The sequence below is a fragment of the Triticum aestivum genome, chromosome 7A, assembly GCF_018294505.1.
Source record: "Triticum aestivum cultivar Chinese Spring chromosome 7A, IWGSC CS RefSeq v2.1, whole genome shotgun sequence".
Lineage (NCBI taxonomy): Eukaryota > Viridiplantae > Streptophyta > Magnoliopsida > Poales > Poaceae > Triticum > Triticum aestivum.
Window position 1 is genome coordinate 77,423,394 of NC_057812.1, and position 17,219 is coordinate 77,440,612.

A 17,219-nucleotide genomic window follows, 5' to 3' on the forward strand; every position below is an offset into this window, starting at 1 on the left:
ATGACACAGCAGGATCGTCGAAACATAAACATAATCACAACATATAAACATAAAAATAAACATAAGCACAAATGGGACCAGCATTTGACAACATGCATGAGAACCTCAGATGAGTAACAAAAGTGCCTCTGGCACACAAGACCCGCACAGGGGTGAATTACTCTTCCAAACATCTCAAAACGAACGAGCAACAGCAACCTCTAAAAATACATATGTCCAACCCTACATACAGCTAACGAGACTTATCCTCACAACAGCTTTTCTTCTAGCCGTCTCCGATCCTGAGAATGACGGGAGGCCAGCCTCGCTTCACGCCGAAGAAATCATTCGCCGCCAGGACCAGAAGACTTGCCGCGCCGTCGCGACGGATTTTCCAAGCTCCTCTTTCCTGCAATCCAGACCAACAATTAATTAACCCAATGTGTGAGATACTAAAAGGGCAACAGCTGTAGGATCTCAAGGCAGCGCTCCTTCGAAGCACGCACTGTTCCACGCAGCTAACAGGAAAGCTTTCTATCCAGTCCATTCCAATAATAATTCAACCAATGTTTTCCAGATGACCCACGGTACCGCGGCAACACCCGCAGGCAATCACACCTTTACGACGACTAACAGGAAAGCTTTGTATCCACGCGTCTGGATCAGCAAACGAATCGGGAATCACTTTCTGAGGTTAATAAAAGCACATTTCACCACATACCAAACACGCCTCGCTACCCGGAAAGGAAAGAACAATCCCCTCATCCAACTGGCTGCAAAACATACACCCACGAGTACCCTTCCATCCTCCACATGACACAACATCCTTTGTCAAAATACTTTTCCTACTGACCAGCCACAAGAGCAATTCAACTTTTTAATAAAGGAATCTAAATGAACTGAAGTTTCCTAAAAAGGACATGGGACTTGTCTAGCCTTAATAGCGCCGTACACCGACTTAACCGTAAATTTGACAGTTTTAGTCAGTGTCCATACGCATCTATCCATCTCATTTGTGAGCTTCACTCCAGCACAATCACTCTTCATTTGATCCCGCAGGCTAGCTAACCCTCCCCAAATCACTTTCCTAAAACTAAAGCTAGTCCATCCATCAGCAAAAACTTCAGAAACTTTTACATTTCTAATGCTGCACAGATTATAAAGTCTGTAATTCTCAGCTAAGCTGATGGTACCTAGCCATACATCTTCCCAGAATATAGTCCCATGTTCATACCAATTTTTCTAAAAATGTATCTTTTACTTTCATAAGACCATACCAGAAATGAAATGTACAGGCTTCAGTTTACACTGACAAATTTACATTACTTGAATATTTATTCCTAATGAGCTTCTGCCAGAGGCCCTCTTAATTACCAACTTTCCACAACCATCTACTCAGTAAACATTCATAACTGAGAAATTCACAGCACCCAGGCCTCCCAAGACCCGTTGACATTGTCCCAAAGTTTTCATAAGAGCTGGCTAGCAACATGCCCGTGGTACTGGCATGCCATGAACCACAAGAAACAAGGTCCAATTTGGTTTACTCTGGGACATTGTAAGGTTAAATGAGTTTCCGTAGCTGGTACAAATGAGATTACTGGTGGGAGACAGCATGAGGTTATTGAGTGACGCGGAACCTGTTGCCGAAGAGTCGTGAATGATCAGACAACGCGCAGGTTGAGGATAGCTACCTGGCACACTATGCCACTCAGCACAAGAAATAAGATCAGATTTGGTTTACTCAAAAGCCACATACTACTATCTTAGTTGAGTCTTGACTGGTGGTACGAGTGAGATTAGTGATGATAGTCAGCAAGTGTTGGTTGAGTGACACAAAATCCGCCACCGGAGATCCGTGAATGATTGGACAAATCGTTCACCGCACTAGGCCGAGGACAGCCTTGCAGCACGCTACGGCACAAAATCACAAGAAACGAGATCAATTTTGGTTTACTCGGTATTAGCTTAGATGAGTTTTGGCAGTTTATACGAATGGAATTAGTGGTGAGTCGGCGGAAGGTGGTTCTGAGATTTTACAATGAAATTTCTAGATTTTTGGTGCTTCCGAGATTCAGAGTGTAGGGAAGTCGTACTATCAAGAGGGGTACAAGAAAATGTATTTTGATTTGAACTCCAAGAAAATCCTAAGCCTAAGCCCTGCAACAATCAACTCAAGCCACTCAACTCCTCGTTTTTCAAAAGCCCTAGTACCACCGTGTTTTTCTAGCCATCACTATCAATCCTTCAGGAGTTAGTTTACCCAGAGAGCAAATCCAATTTTCCACAGCACTGTAACTGCCGCGCATCTTGTTCTGGTACTGCCAATCAAAGTTACCTTTGAAGTTTGAAACCTTCTCTGTTAGCTACGATAAGTTTTCCCTGGCACTTCCGAGCCGTTTTGGCATTGGTCCGTTACTTCCGAGCAAATCCTTCCGGTGCCTCCGAGATGTCACTTTGGCATCTTTGCATAGCTTTTCATTGAGGAACTGCTCTGTTTACTTTGGTACTACCAAGACGCCATTCCTTATTAATAAGGATTTGTTACGTGTGATTTATTTGAGGTCAAATTTACAGTGTAAGAATGAATTATAAAAACATATGGAAAGAAAAGTTTTCCTTTAGGGAGTGGCAGTCTTAGAACATTCAGGCCACTGCATAGTACTAAGTCTACCGTGGTAATGCCCGGAAGAAAGGACTTGCATCAAACATTGACAGACCTTGTTCAGCAGCAATAAATACTTAGTGAGGTTCTGAATGCACAAAAGCAGCAATAAATACCTGAGAGCTGCACAAGAGATAAGACCAACACATCAATCTAGTCCTCGTCTTCATCAAGAATAGTTCTAACAGGGCCCTTCACCCCGCTACCATTATACCCAATGAGCTCCTGAGTAGCCTTCGCGAGGAACTCTTCCGCAGCAGCACGAACAGACTTCCTCTCTGGCAGTGGCTGTGACTTCCTCTTCCTCCCAGACCAGCCCGCCCCTTCCCCTTTACTGATTGCCTGCATGCCCTTCTTCTGGTCTGAAAGTAACAAGAATCAGAACCACAACTCTATACCATACAGAGACGAGACCATACAAATTCAACAAGCAATTATATACCGTCTGTCAAATGGGACAACGAACGACCAATGAACCTTGCAGCCGCTTGCGTATTCACGGTGGTGGAAGGTCGCAGTGGTGCTGCAATTCAGAATCCAGGTTGTTATTGGTTTTTATAATCTTACTGAATATCAATTTGTAAGCCAAGCACGCAACAAGAGTGAACAAGTCAAGTACCCTTGTCCCATTCGTTCAATCGATTTAACTTCTCCTGCCACAGGCTCAACCTCTCCTGCAAAAGAAAGAAGGAGAGCTCTTAGGAATGTAACATCCTGTTTGAGCACACAAAAGGAAAAGGAAATCTCCAACTTGCTTCGCGTCAAAAGACAAAAGGAAAGTCATGATGTAATTCTCATGACACCCAAAAACACATGTCTCAAAACTTTCTCATGTCCAAATCACCCTCCCTATAAGTAGTAACTTAGTGCTCCAACATCAGATTAAGAGATACCAACATGACAGCATCCCACTAAACAGTCAGAGGTGAAAGTCACAAGCCCTGCCAGATCTGTTCTGACAGGCAAAAAATCTATCTATATTCGGCAAACACAGTCACATACTTCTGCGCGTCAACTACCGGGAAGCATCACATGTGTGTTCAAAGAGAAACTTACGAACTCCTTCTTGATAGGGTGCTCGTCCGGATTAATCCCGGAACACCTCAGCCGCACTGCAAAACACCGGGAAAAAACGACCTTTGTTATTCAGAAAGAAGAAAGGAATGTATGCGCGAGCTATACGGCAGAACGAGGAGGCGCGAGCCCGTGCCTGCGAAGAGGGAGGTCGCGGCGTGGGCTACGGCGAGGAAGGCGCGCGCCCGCTGCAGGGGCGGGAGCTCGGCGACGGCGTCGGGGTCCTCGGCCGCTGCGGTGAGCATCTCGGCGAGGTGGTCCCCCACGGACTCGGTGGCCGCCAGGGCCTCCTCGGCGGCGCACAGCACCGCGGGCGGCACCGCCGGGGGCGCTCCCGCGACGGGGGCGGCACTGTCCATGGTCTCGATTTAGGCGGCGGCGAAGGCGGAGCGAGAGCTTTCTTTTTTCGGCGAAAAAGTAAAGCGAGGCGAGTTCGATTTGTGTTGGGGGTGTTTTAGGGTTTCAAATCAGCGTGTTTGGGGATCAACCGGTGATCTAATTGGACCCGGCTATTGAACAGTCTCGGAGAGTTGGATTCCCTTCATCTTAACCTCCGGTTTCTCTCTTGGACTCTCTTCTCCGCACCTTGTCTCTCCTTATCTTCAACCTCCGCCTTCTGTTTTTTTTTCTTTCTTTCAGGGCCCCTCTCCTCCTCATGCCTAACATCTCTCCTCCAACGGTGATGTCGTGTCATCCCCGCCTCTGGCGAGCCCTCGCCAATGACGCCGCGTCTGATCATGGCGTCCCTGTCTCGAGTTTGGGCGCCAAAATGAAACAGAATATATAAAGCGTGCATGTTCGCCGTGTGGTTATCCAGCACAACACCTTATGTGTAGTCGGATTCTTAACCCATGCCTGCTCTCGTCCAAGACCTGAGAAGGGAGCATGGCGCATCGGCTAACATCATCACGTGATAGTGGTGTCCAAATGAAAAAGTTCCCCCACCTGAACCTGTCAACCCTTTGCTACGCCTACACTAGCGACGACGCACTGCCTCCCTGCAATCTTGGTGTGGCATCATCAGGACGCAGCAACCAACCACGACCCTTTCTCTCGCCCTCGGGCGCTTCTATCCATCATGCACGAAATAGATTAATCTGCAAAAACTAAAACTGACAACTGCACAATAGAATTTTATTTAATTGATATATTGTGTTGCCACAGCCGTGATGTGTTACACTACTGAGACCTACTAAGTTGTAGAAACCAGCAACTGTTTGGGCATGCAAAGTTAGGCAATACACAACTAATGATGTGGTGGTCGTGCAATGAATTGGTTTTCTAAGATTGTTAAACTTCAGGGGGGGGGGGTCGCAAAAAAAGTCCGGATGAGCGATCTCGAGCTTGACATTTGCACAATGGCACTTCCCATGATTTAATTCACGCGGAAAAAATACGAATCGATGAGTCATTGCACAATTTTCAGAGAAGAAATAGGCGCTCGTGCATTTGGTCGAACATGTGCTATGCATAATCTTCAAGTGCGACAGGTGGGCTCGGCACACTCGGATGTGGTCACCAGAGAGGAGGGGGGAGACACCACAGTGGTCCTCAAGATCACCACAGACATGTCTGGGCTCGCGACGGCCGTGCGGTTGGGAGCCAAGGCCGCTCCTATGCGAGCAATGGTGTCCTTGCATGACGGCCATTGCAATGGCTATAAATGAGGATGATAGTGGCAGGAAAGAGCAGGGGGGCATCAGTGCTGGGTTAACGGTTTTTCTTCAACGTAAAATGATTGTCTAGCACCGTATATTGATGGAACACTACTTTGTTCCAAACCATGTGTATCCACCAGAGTACTTAAGGCCCCATGAAAGTGCATTGTCAGTTGTCACCCAATTACTTTTTTGGTGTTGATAACAATAGGATCAGGGAGATCTAATGTTAGTCGTCAAGTTTATTTCAGGACATTGGAATCTCGTGTTCTTTGGTGGCACGGATTTTTTATTGATTTGCGTTATAGGAGAAACCGTACATTTAAGAGGGGTTTCTGAGATTAGGGAGTTGGGAAACTCATTCCACTCATGCACATATTGCCTTCCCAAAAAATGTCTCCTAAAGGAAGGGTTTTACAAGGTTGAAATGTTCTCGGCAAGTTGTCCGGGTTCCTAGGGTCATGGACCTCCGAGTGCCCAGAGGCATCAAGAGATACCAGCCACCACTGGGCGGTCAGGGTACCCGGAGTAGGGCGTGACCCTCTAACTGGTTTGGGTGTGGAATAGGTTTAATTACAAATTTTAATTACTTATTAGCAATTTTAGGCAAGTGTAGAATATAAATGTGAGCCTAACAATTGCTAAGGTGAGTCAAGTTACAAGCAAGGAAGACAACAACAATATGTAGAAACTAAACAACACAATAGATATAGCAAATGCAAGGTCAATCGACCAAAGTAACCACAAGTATGGAGCTAGAGTTAGGAATAACTGAAACTCCAGAGATGACGATTCACTTACTAGGAGGGAAGCCAGTCAATGTTGGAGGGGTGGGTATTATATTACCACAAAGGCACTGAGGGAGTCCTGGATTAGGGGGTATCCGGACAGCCGGACTATATCCATTGGCCGGACTGTTAGACTATGAAGATACAAGATTGAAGCCTTCGTCTCGTGTTCGGATGGGACTCTACTTGGCGTGGAAGGCAATCTAGGCAATACGGATATGTATATCTCCCCCTTTGTAACCGACCTTGTGTAACCCTAACTTCTCCGGTGTCTATATAAACCAGAGGGTTTTAGTCCGTAGGACAACATACAATCATACCATAGGCTAGCTTCTAGGGTTTAGCCTCTCTGATCTCGTGGTAGATCTACTCTTGTACTACCCATATCATCAATATTAATCAAGCAGGACGTAGGATTTTACCTCCATCAAGAGGGCCCGAACCTGGGTAAAACATTGTGTCCCCTGCCTCCTGTTACCATCCGCCTTAGACGCACAGTTCGGGACCCCCTACCCGAGATCCGCCGGTTTTGACACCAACATTTGTGCTTTCATTTGAGAGTTCCTCTGTGTCGTCGTCGTTAGGCTTGATGGCTCCCACTATCATTGATGGCGATCCAGTCCAGGGTGAGACTTTTCTCCCCGGACAGATCTTCGTGTTCGGCGGCTTTGCACTGCGGGCCAATTCGCTTGGCCATCTGGAGCAGATTGAAACTTACGCCTCTGGCCACCGGGCCAGGTTTGGAAGCTTAAACTATACGGCCGACATCCATGGAGACTTGATCTTTGACGGATTTGAGCCTCTGCCTTGTGCGTCACGTGGTCACGATGAGCACGATTTAGCTCTACCATCGGACAGTGTTCAGGAGATCGCATAGGCAGCCGCTTCGACCCTCAATTCGGAGCCGGTTGCGCCATCCATGGACGGGTGGATGGACCCCGCCACGGAGGCGTTACCCTTAGCGGCGATCGAGCCGAACATCGACCTTAACTTGCCCGAGAGCCGTGTTGTTAAACTGCCGAATTCTTCTCCGGCCACGGACTCCGAACCGCCTGCGCCCGTTCCTATCGAATCTGATTGGGCGCCGATATGGAGTTTACCTCCGTGAATATCTTTCAGCACTCGCCCTTCAGCGACATACTGAGCTCATTAAGGTCTCTCTCCTTGTCAGGAGAGTCCTGGCCGAACTACGTCCGGCAGGACTGGGATGCGGACGACGAAGAAAATTCGCGGCCCACCCACCACCCACTTAGTAGCCACTGTCGATGACTTAATCGACATGCTCGACTTCGACTCCGAAGATATCGACGGTATGGACGATGATGCGAGAGACGAAGAGGAACCGCTGCCCACAGGGCACTGGACAGCCACCTCATCATATGATATATACATGGTGGATACACCCAAAGAAGGCAATGGCAACGAGACAGCGGAGGATGACCCCTCCAAGAAGCAACCCAAGCGCCGACGTCAGCGGCGCCGCTCTAAGTCCCGCCAAAGCAAAAGTGGTGATACCGGCACAGGAGGTAATAACACTTCGGATAGCGCCGAAGACAACAACAACCCCCTCCAGCAAGATTTCGAGCAGGAGGATGGAGGAGCTAGCCCTCCTGAGAGAGCGACATACGAAGAGGAGGAGGATGATAATTACATGCCCCCCTCCGAAGACGAGGCAAGCCTCAGCGATGATGAATTCCCCGTGCCAGAGGATCCCGTCGAACGAGAGCGCTTCAAGCGTCGGCTTATGGCCACGACAAATAGCCTTAAGAAAAAGCAGCAGCAACTTCAAGCTGATCAAGATCTGGTAGCTGAGAGATGGACTGAAGTCCTCGTGGCCAAGGAATATAAACTTGAGCGCCCCTCCAAGAGTTACCCAAAATGCAGGCTGCTACCTCGACTGGAGGAAGAAGCGTATGATGCGGCTGATCGGCCACCTCGTGGCCGTGATAGAGAGGTATTCCAGCAAAAAGCTCAGCCCGCACCCCGACGCCATTCAAATAAAAAAGCATGGGGAAACACGCCAGACCTGCGAGACGTATTGGAGGACAAAGCAAAACATGCAAGATCGATCTACGGATCACGAGGGCGCGGCACTATGCGAGACGATAAACATCACGCCGGATACAATAAAAGTAAATCCGGCCGGGCCGAACACAGCGGGTAAGACCCATTTGAGCTGCATCGCGATATAGCCCAATATAGAGGCGCCACACACCCCTTATGCTTCACAGACGAAATAATGGATCATCAAATCCTAGAAGGTTTCAAACCTATAAATATTGAATCATACGACGACACAACAGATCCCGCGGTATGGATCGAGGACTTCCTCCTCCACATCCACATGGCCCGCGGTGATGACTTACACGCCATCAAATACCTCCCACTAAACCTCAAAGGACCAGCGCGACATTGGCTTAACAGCTTGCCAGCAGAGTCCACCAGCTGTTGGGAAGATCTGGAGGCCGCATTAAGATCTGGAGGCTGCATTCCTCGACAACATTCAGGGCACTTATGTGCGACCACCAGATGCCGATGACTTGAGCCACATAATTCAGCAACCAGAAGAATTGGCCAGGAAATTCCGGACTCGGTTCCTAACAAAGAAAAATCAAATCGTCGACCGTCCAGATGCAGAGGCCCTAGCGGCTTTCAAACATAACATCCGCGACGAGTGGCTAGCCTGGCACCTTGGTCAGGGAAAGCCAAAATCTATGGCAGCCCTCACGACACTCATGACCCGCTTTTGTGCGGGAGAAGACAGCTGGCTGGCTCGCAGTAACAATATGTCAAAGAACCATGGTACCTCGGATACCAAGGACGACAATAACAGGTCCCGTCGCAACAAACATAAGCGCCGCATTAACAGCGATAATACTGAGGATACGGTAGTCAATGCCGGATTCAAAAGCTCTAAACCCGGTCAGCGGAAAAAGCCATTTAAACAAAGTACGCCAGGCCCATCCAGTTTGGACCGCATACTCGATCGCTCGTGTCAAATACACTGCACCCCAGACAAGCCAGCCAATCACACCAACAGGGATTGTTGGGTGTTCAAGCAAGTCAACAAGTTAATTGCTGAAAACAAGGATAAGGGGTCACATAGCGATGACGAGGAGGAGCCCCAGTAGCCGCACATCGGAGGACAGAAGAGGTTTCCCCCACAAGTGCGGACGGTGAACATGATATACGCAACCCACATCCCCAAGAGGGAGAGGAAGCGTGCGCTCAGGGACATATATGCGTTGGAGCCAGTCGCCCCAAAGTTCAACCCATGGTCCTCCTATCCGATCACTTTCGATCGCAGGGACCACCCCACTAGTATCCTTCATGGCGGATTTGCTGCACTAGTTCTAGACCCAATCATTGACGGATTTCACCTCACTCGAGTCCTTATGGATGGCGGCAGCAGCCTGGACCTTCTTTATCAGGACACAGTGCGCAAAATGGGTATCGACCCCTCAAGGATCAAACCCACCAAAACAACATTTAAAGGTGTTATTCCAGGCGTAGAGGCCCATTGCACAGGCTCAATTACACTGGAAGTGGTCTTCGGATCCCCAGATAACTTCTGAAGCGAAGAGTTAATCTTCAATATATTCCCGTTCGGCAGTGGTTATCATGCACTGCTCGGGCGAACCACATTTGCGAGATTCAATGCGGTACCGCATTATGCATACCTCAAGCTCAAGATTCCAGGACCTCGTGGGGTTATTACAGTCAATGGAAACACAAAATGCTCTCTCCGAACGGAGGAGTACACTGCGGCCCTCACAGCTGAAGCGCAAAGTAGCCTCTCAAGGCAATCCACCAGTTCGGCGTTTCAAGACCCGGACACCTTCAAGCGCGCTCGGAGCAATCGGCAACTAGACCGCCTGGCACGATCTGAGCTCACGTAGCAATGCGGCCCCCACCCCAGTCCCAGCCAAGCGGCGAAACTCGTGCCACGCGTACATAATTACGCATTAAAAATACCATGGGCACAGGCGGGGAGGGGGGCACAACTGCGGCACGCCCCAAGACGCGGCTTAAACCGCACTAGGGGCTTCCCGCTTGGTTATTTTTCTCTTTTTCAGGACATTAATCTCTGGAAACCCTGTCCGGCAGACCTATGGCCGAACACATGATGCATCAACCAAGGAGGCAGAAAGCTACGTCACACCACGGAATTCCCAGGTGGATTACAGTAACGAGCGAAGTATTCGATTTAATGCTATTCATCAGCTTGCCCTTGGAATGGACATAGTCCTACTCTTTGCTTATCGCACTATCTGTATCATTCTGCTTTAACGCACCTTTTTGAATAAGCAATGCATACCATTACGACTATTATTGCATTCATGTTATATATATATGTGTTCATTAATGACGCCTTGCAACCGTACACTTTGGTACGGCCGATACACCAGGGGCTTAAGTACCCACAATATGGTGTGAGAAGTCCGAACACTTTCACAAGTGCGGCACCCCGAACTTATAGCATTATATGCATCAGCTCCGAATCATGTCTTTGGTCAAATGTTGGGTTTGCCCGGCTCCTATGTTTTGGCACCTTACGTTCCGCTCTATCGGCTAAGGTAGCGCTAGGAGAACTACTGCGATTGTGCCCCGGTTCTGCTGGCTGAGCACCTCAGTAGAGAAAGCTAAAACTGACTGTCATGATAAGGCGAGAGACTGGTCGCTGTTCGGCGAGGTTTCGAGTCCCTAAAGACTTATGCCGCTTAGAGCGAGGGGCCGGCCCTGTCCGGCTTAAAGGCGTGTATCGTGCCCCGAATTCGGTCTTCCGAATACTAGGGGCTTCACCGAAATTTAAAATTATAGAATTCTATGGCTAAGTGAGAGTGATAAAGCATTATTAGTCCGGTTGCCTTGTTCGTTGTGCTGAGCACCTCCCTCGAAGGACCCAAAAATGGGAACAAGAGTGCTCAGGTTTATCCCGAACACCCCATCACTCGCAGCATGGGGGCAGAAGCCGAGGACTAGCCATCTCTCAGATTGGATAAACAGCCAAACAGAAGGTAATTTTTTAAATTAAAACAAGCGTTGCATAGCACATATGAAACAAGTTTTCATAAATACAGGATCACACGAGAAAGTTTTACTCAAATATTACATCTTTTGTGCACTCGTCCGCTATGAGACGGGCACTCGGCAGAACACCCTCGTAATACATCTCGGGGTGGCGATGCTCCTTGCCCTCCGGCGGCCCTTCCTTGATCAGCTTCACGGCGTCTAGCTTGACCCATTGCAATTTCACACGGGCGAAAGCCCGACGTGCACCTTCAATACAGACGGATCGCTTGACGACCTCCAGCCGCGGGCAGGCATCCACAAGCCGCCTCACCAGGCCGAAGTAGCTGTTCGGAAGGGCGTCGCCAGGCCACAGCCGGACTATAAAGCCCTTCATGGCCTGTTCAGCCGCCTTGTGCAGTTTGACCAACTGCTTTAGCTGATCGCTCACAGACACTGGGTGTTCGGTCCCAGTATACTGGGCCCAGAACAACTTCTCCGTTGAGCTGCCATCCTCGGCCCAATAAAACTTTGAGGCATCCGCCACGCCACGGGGAAAATCTGCGAATGCTCCTGGAGAGCTCCGAATTCGGGTAAGTAATCGGTAATTTACTTTTACATGCTTGCTTTGCATATAGAATGCCTTACCCGCCGCTATTTTCTTCATCGTGTCGATCTCCCGGAGGGCCTTTTGGGCTTCGGCCTTGGCACTCTTTGCGCTCTCGAGGGCCGCGGCAAGCTCAGACTCACGCGTCTTCTAGTCAAGCTCCAACGCCTCGTGCTTCGTCATGAGAGCCTGGAGCTCTTGCTGCACCTCGCCCACCCGAGCCTCTTGTTTTTCCCACTCGGTGCGCTCCTTGGCTGCTTTATCTTCGGCCTCGGACAGCGCTTGCTTTAGGGTCGCCACTTCGGTCGTGGCCCCTGGCAAATTCATGATGATCTTGTCATTTTGCAATCGCATTACTTTTATACATATACATAGACTAGGTACTACTTACCTTTATTCTCCTCGAGCTGCCTCTTGGTAAGGCCGAGCTCGTCCTGGGACCCTTTAAGGTCCTGCTTCAGTACGGTGACCTCCACAGTCAGTGCGGCGGACGCCAGTAGCGAAGCCTGCATATGCATATTGACATACTTCTATTAGACTCCTGCGATATTGTTTGATCCTCTATTCGGCTTTTCTTTGTGAACACCAAACAGAGCATCAGGGGCTACTGTCTATGCGGTAATATTTTCCCTATACTTTAAACACTCACCTCAAAGCCTGTTAGAAGGCTGGCACAGGCTTCAGTCAATCCGCTCTTAGCGGACTGAACCTTCTGGATCACTGCACTCATAATAGTGCGGTGCTCCTCGTTGATGGAAGCACTGTGAAGCGCTTCCGGCAGATTGTCCGGCGCCTCTGGATGGACAGAGGTCACCGGCGCAGGCGTCTTGCCCCTCTTAGAAGGAGGCCTCCTGCCCGAGTCTGGAACCACGGGAGGTTCCGGCGCGGTGTTCGGCTGAGGGCCGAACTCGGAGCCCTCAGGGGCTTTGTCCCCTCTGCTCCCGGAGTCCGGGAGGCCGCCTTGAGGCACCTCCAGGACTGTCTCCCCTCGCCCCGGTGCCTCTTGAGACAGCACCTCGATGTTGTCCGCAGGATGGGGGGAGGTGGCGGTCGGAACTGGATCGCTATCCATATTCGACGAGCCTAGGGAGCCGCCCGGTGATACATCCATACGGGCTTGGGGCGGCCTGCATTATCACATTCGGCGTTAGGTAAAGTAGTGCGAAAAAGGGGTGCTATGAGTGACTCTGGTATCTGAATACTTACGACTTCCCCAGGGGCTTGATCCTGGGCAGCCACTCGTCTTCGCCGTCGGCGGCGGTGGTAGAGCAGTCCGGAAGAAGAGTCCTTCCCTTCTTGGACCCTTCGGCCTCCCTAGTTGGGGAGGCCTTCCTTTTCTTGTCTCCCCCGTCCGGAGGGGGAGCATTTTCTTTTGCCTCCTCGTCTTCGGGGGAGGATTGCGCCGTAGAGTCCTCGGACGGTGAGTCCGATGACGCCTAGCGCCGGGAACTCTTTCAGGTTCCCTTGGCCTTCTTGGTCTTCTCTGGCACCGTATAAGGAGCCGGAGTCAGCATCTTCGCCAAAAGGGCATCTGCTGGGCCTTTGGGCAAAGGAGCCGGACAGTTGATCTGTCCGACCGTCTCCTGCCAGTCCTGTCAAAGGTATGGGAGTTTAGATCCCGCACGGAGTCAAGCTATGAAAAACAAATATCATGTAAAAGGTAAAGCAGCTTACCGCGCTGGCTTGGCACTTCGTGCTGAATCCGCGATCCTCAATAGTGGGAGGGGGGACCTCGACGCTCTTGAACAGCACCCTCCAGGCATCTTCGTGAGTTGTGTCGAAGAGCCTGTTCAGAGTTCGGTGCTGTGCCGGGTCGAACTCCCACAAGTTGAAGGCCCGTTGTTGGCACGGGAGGATCCGGCGGTTGAGCATGACCTGGACTACGTTGACAAGTTTGAGCTTCTTGTTGACCATGTTTTGAATACATGTTTGGAGTCCGGTCAGCTCTCCCGAACTACCCCATGACAGGCCCTTCTCTTGCTAGGAGGTGAGTCGTGTGGGGAAGCCAGATCAAAACTCGGGGGCCGCCACCCATGTAGGGTCACGCGGCTCGGTGATGTAGAACCACCCCGACTGCCACCCCTTTATGGTCTCCACGAAGGAGCCCTCGAGCCATGTGACGTTGGGCATCTTGCCCACCATGGCGCCTCCGCACTCCGCCTGGCGGCCGCTCACTACCTTCGGCTTGACGTTAAACGTCTTCAGCCATAAGCCGAAGTGGGGCTTGATGCGGAGCAAGGCCTCGCACACGACGATGAACGCCGAGATGTTGAGGATGAAGTTCGAGGCCAGATCGTGGAAATCCAGGCCGTAGTAGAACATGAGCCCCTGGACAAATGGGTGGAGAGGAAATCCCAGTCCGCAGAGGAAATGGGTAAGGAACACTACCCTCTCATGGGGCCTGGGGGTGGGGATGAGCTGCCCCTCTTCTGGGAGCCGGTGTGCGATGTCGTCGGGCAAGTATCCAGCTCTCCTCAGCTTCTTGACATGCCCCTCCGTGACGGAGGAGACCATGCACCTGCCTCCCACTCCGGACATGGTTGGATAAGGTCGAGGTGGGAAATGTGAACTTGGGCGCTGGAGCTCGAGTGTGCGAAGATGGACGAGCGAAGGAGGAAGAAGGCATGGATTAAAAGGTAAATCCTTATCCCTTTATATGGGCGGACGAAACTATGCGTCCCCACTAGCCTGGTAAAACTCGCTTGTCCCCCAAGCGCCGTAATCGATGGCGCGGTTGGGTTACCCACACCCGTATTAATGAGAATCCCGTGATAAGGGGACACGATCTCTGCTCTGACAAGACGTGTCAAAAAACTGCCTCGCGTTATGTGCGGGGCTAGTTAAAGGAAACGGTTCGAATAATCACCGGATCGTGACATAATGTCGTGTTACCAAAACAAGTTAGCAAATTGGATTGGTGGAAATATTATTCTCTCTACGGTGGTATGTGGAACTTATTTTGCAGGGTCGGACACTATCCTTATATTCAAATTCTTCCATGGTGTATTCGGAGGAGGAACCCGCCTTGCAATGCCGAAGACAACACTGCGCGCCGGACTCATCGTCATTGAAGCCTGATTCAGGGGCTACTGAGGGAGTCCTGGATTAGGGGGTCTCCGGACAGCCGGACTATATCCATTGGCCCGACTGTTAGACTATGAAGATACAAGATTGAAGACTTCATCTCGTGTCCGGATGGGACTCTACTTGGCGTGGAAGGCAAGCTAGGCAATACGGATATGTATATCTGCTCCTTTGTAACCGACCTTGTGTAACCCTAACTTCTCCGGTGTCTATATAAACCGGAGGGTTTTAGTCCGTAGGACAACATACAATCATACCATAGGCTAGCTTCTAGGGTTTAGCCTCTCTGATCTCGTGGTAGATCTACTCTTGTACTACCCATATCATCAATATTAATCAAGCAGGACGTAGGGTTTTACCTCCATCAAGAGGGCCCGAACCTGGGTAAAACATTGTGTCCCCTACCTCCTGTTACCATCCACCTTAGACACACAGTTCGGGACCCCCTACCTGAGATCCGCCGGTTTTGACACCGACAGGCACACCAACACCATGAAGGCTCACCATATTCTTCTTGAGATATCACAATGAATGTGATTCCTAAAGCAAATATGCCCTAAAGGCAATAATAAATTTGTTATTTATATTTCCTTATTTCCTTATATCATGATAAATGTTTATTATTCATGCTAGAATTGTATTAACTGGAAACTTAGTACATGTGTGAATACATAGACAAATAGAGTGTCACTAGTATGCCTCTACTTGACTAGCTACATTGAATCAATGATGGTTATGTTTCCTAACCATAGACATGAGTTGTCATTTGATTAATGGGATCACATCATTAGAGAATGATGTGATTGACTTAACCCATCCGTTAGCTTAGCACGATGATCGTTTAGTTTGTTGCTATTGCTTTCTTCATGACTTATACATGTTCCTATGACTATGAGATTATGCAACTCCTGAGTACCGGAGGAACACTTTGTGTGATACCAAACATCACAATGTAACTGGGTGATTATAAAGGTGCTCTACAGGTGTCTCCGATGGTACTTGTTGAGTTGGCATAGATCGAGTTTAGGATTTGTCACTCCGATTGTCGGAGAGGTATCTTTGGGCCCTCTCGGTAATGCACATCACTATAAGCCTTGCAAGCAATGTAGCTAATGAGTTAGTTACGGGATGTATAGCATTATGGAACGAGTAAAGAGACTTCCTGGTAATGAGATTAAACTAGGTATTGAGATACTGACGATCGAATCTTGGGCAAGTAACATACCGGTGACAAAGGGAACAACGTATACCGTTATGCGGTTTGACCGATAAAGATCTTTGTAGAATATGTAGGAGCCAATATGAGCATCCAGGTTCCGGTATTGGTTATTGACCAGAGACATGTCTCGGTCATGTCTACATAGTTCTCGAACTCGTAGGGTCCTCACGCTTAATGTTCGATGACGATTGGTATTATGAGTTTATGTGAATTGATGTACCGAAGGTTGTTCGGAGTTCTGGATGAGATCACGGACATGACGAGGAGTCTCGAAATGATCGAGTCGTAAAGATCGATATATTGGAAGGCTATATTCGGACATCGGAAAGGTTTCGAGTGATCCGGGTATTTTTCGGAGTACCGGGGGAGTTACGGGAATACGGGAGTACATATGGGCCTTAGTGGGATTTAAGGGAAAAAGAGGAGAAGCCACGAGGGCTGGCCGCGCGCCCCCCATCGGCCTAGTCCGAATTGGACTAGGGGAGGGGCTGCACCCCCTCTTTCCTTCTCCTCCCCTTCTCCTTCCTTTCCCCTCCTAGTGGGACTAGGAAAGGGGAGTCCTACTCCCACTAGGAGGAGGACTCCTCCTTGCGCGCCCTGCTAGGGCCGGCCGACCTTGATACGTCCATTTTGCATCATGCTTTTATATCGATATTTACTGCATTATGGGCTGTTATTTCACTTTATGTCACAATACTTATGGCTATTCTCTCTTATTTTACAAGGTTTACATAAGGAGGGAGAATGCCGGAAGCTGGAATTCTGGGCTGGAAAAGGAGCAAATATTAGAGACCTATTCTGCGCAACTCCAAAAGTCCCGAAACTCCACGGAACGTCTTAAAATAAATAAAGAAAAATCCTCGCCAAAGATGAAGGCCAGGGGGCCCACACCCTGCTCACGAGGGTGGGGGGCGCCCCCCCCTCCTAGGGCGTGCCCCCCTACCTCGTGGGCCCCCTGGTGGCTCTCCGACGTCCATCTTCTCCTATATGAAGTCTTTCAATGAGAAAAAATAGCAAGGAACTTTTCAGGACGAGACTCCGCCGCCACGAGGCAGAACCTTGGCGGATCCAATCTAGAGCTCCGGCAGAGCTGTCCTACCGGAGATACTTCCCTCCGGGAGGGGGAAATCATCAC

General features: G+C 49.6%; 1 protein-coding gene across 1 annotated transcript; it reads right to left on the minus strand.

Annotated features, from left to right (window-relative positions):
• Positions 1 to 44: 44 nt before the first annotated feature.
• On the minus strand, positions 45 to 4,243 carry LOC123149022 (nuclear nucleic acid-binding protein C1D). The gene is made up of 6 exons (XM_044568550.1): positions 3,855 to 4,243; positions 3,701 to 3,756; positions 3,264 to 3,318; positions 3,087 to 3,167; positions 2,761 to 3,006; positions 45 to 388 (listed from the first exon to the last, which is right to left on the minus strand). Exons 1-5 carry the CDS (start codon positions 4,075 to 4,077, stop codon positions 2,798 to 2,800), a joined length of 624 nt encoding a protein of 207 aa, XP_044424485.1. The 5' UTR covers positions 4,078 to 4,243; the 3' UTR covers positions 45 to 388; positions 2,761 to 2,797.
• Between the last annotated feature and the right edge of the window lie 12,976 nt (positions 4,244 to 17,219).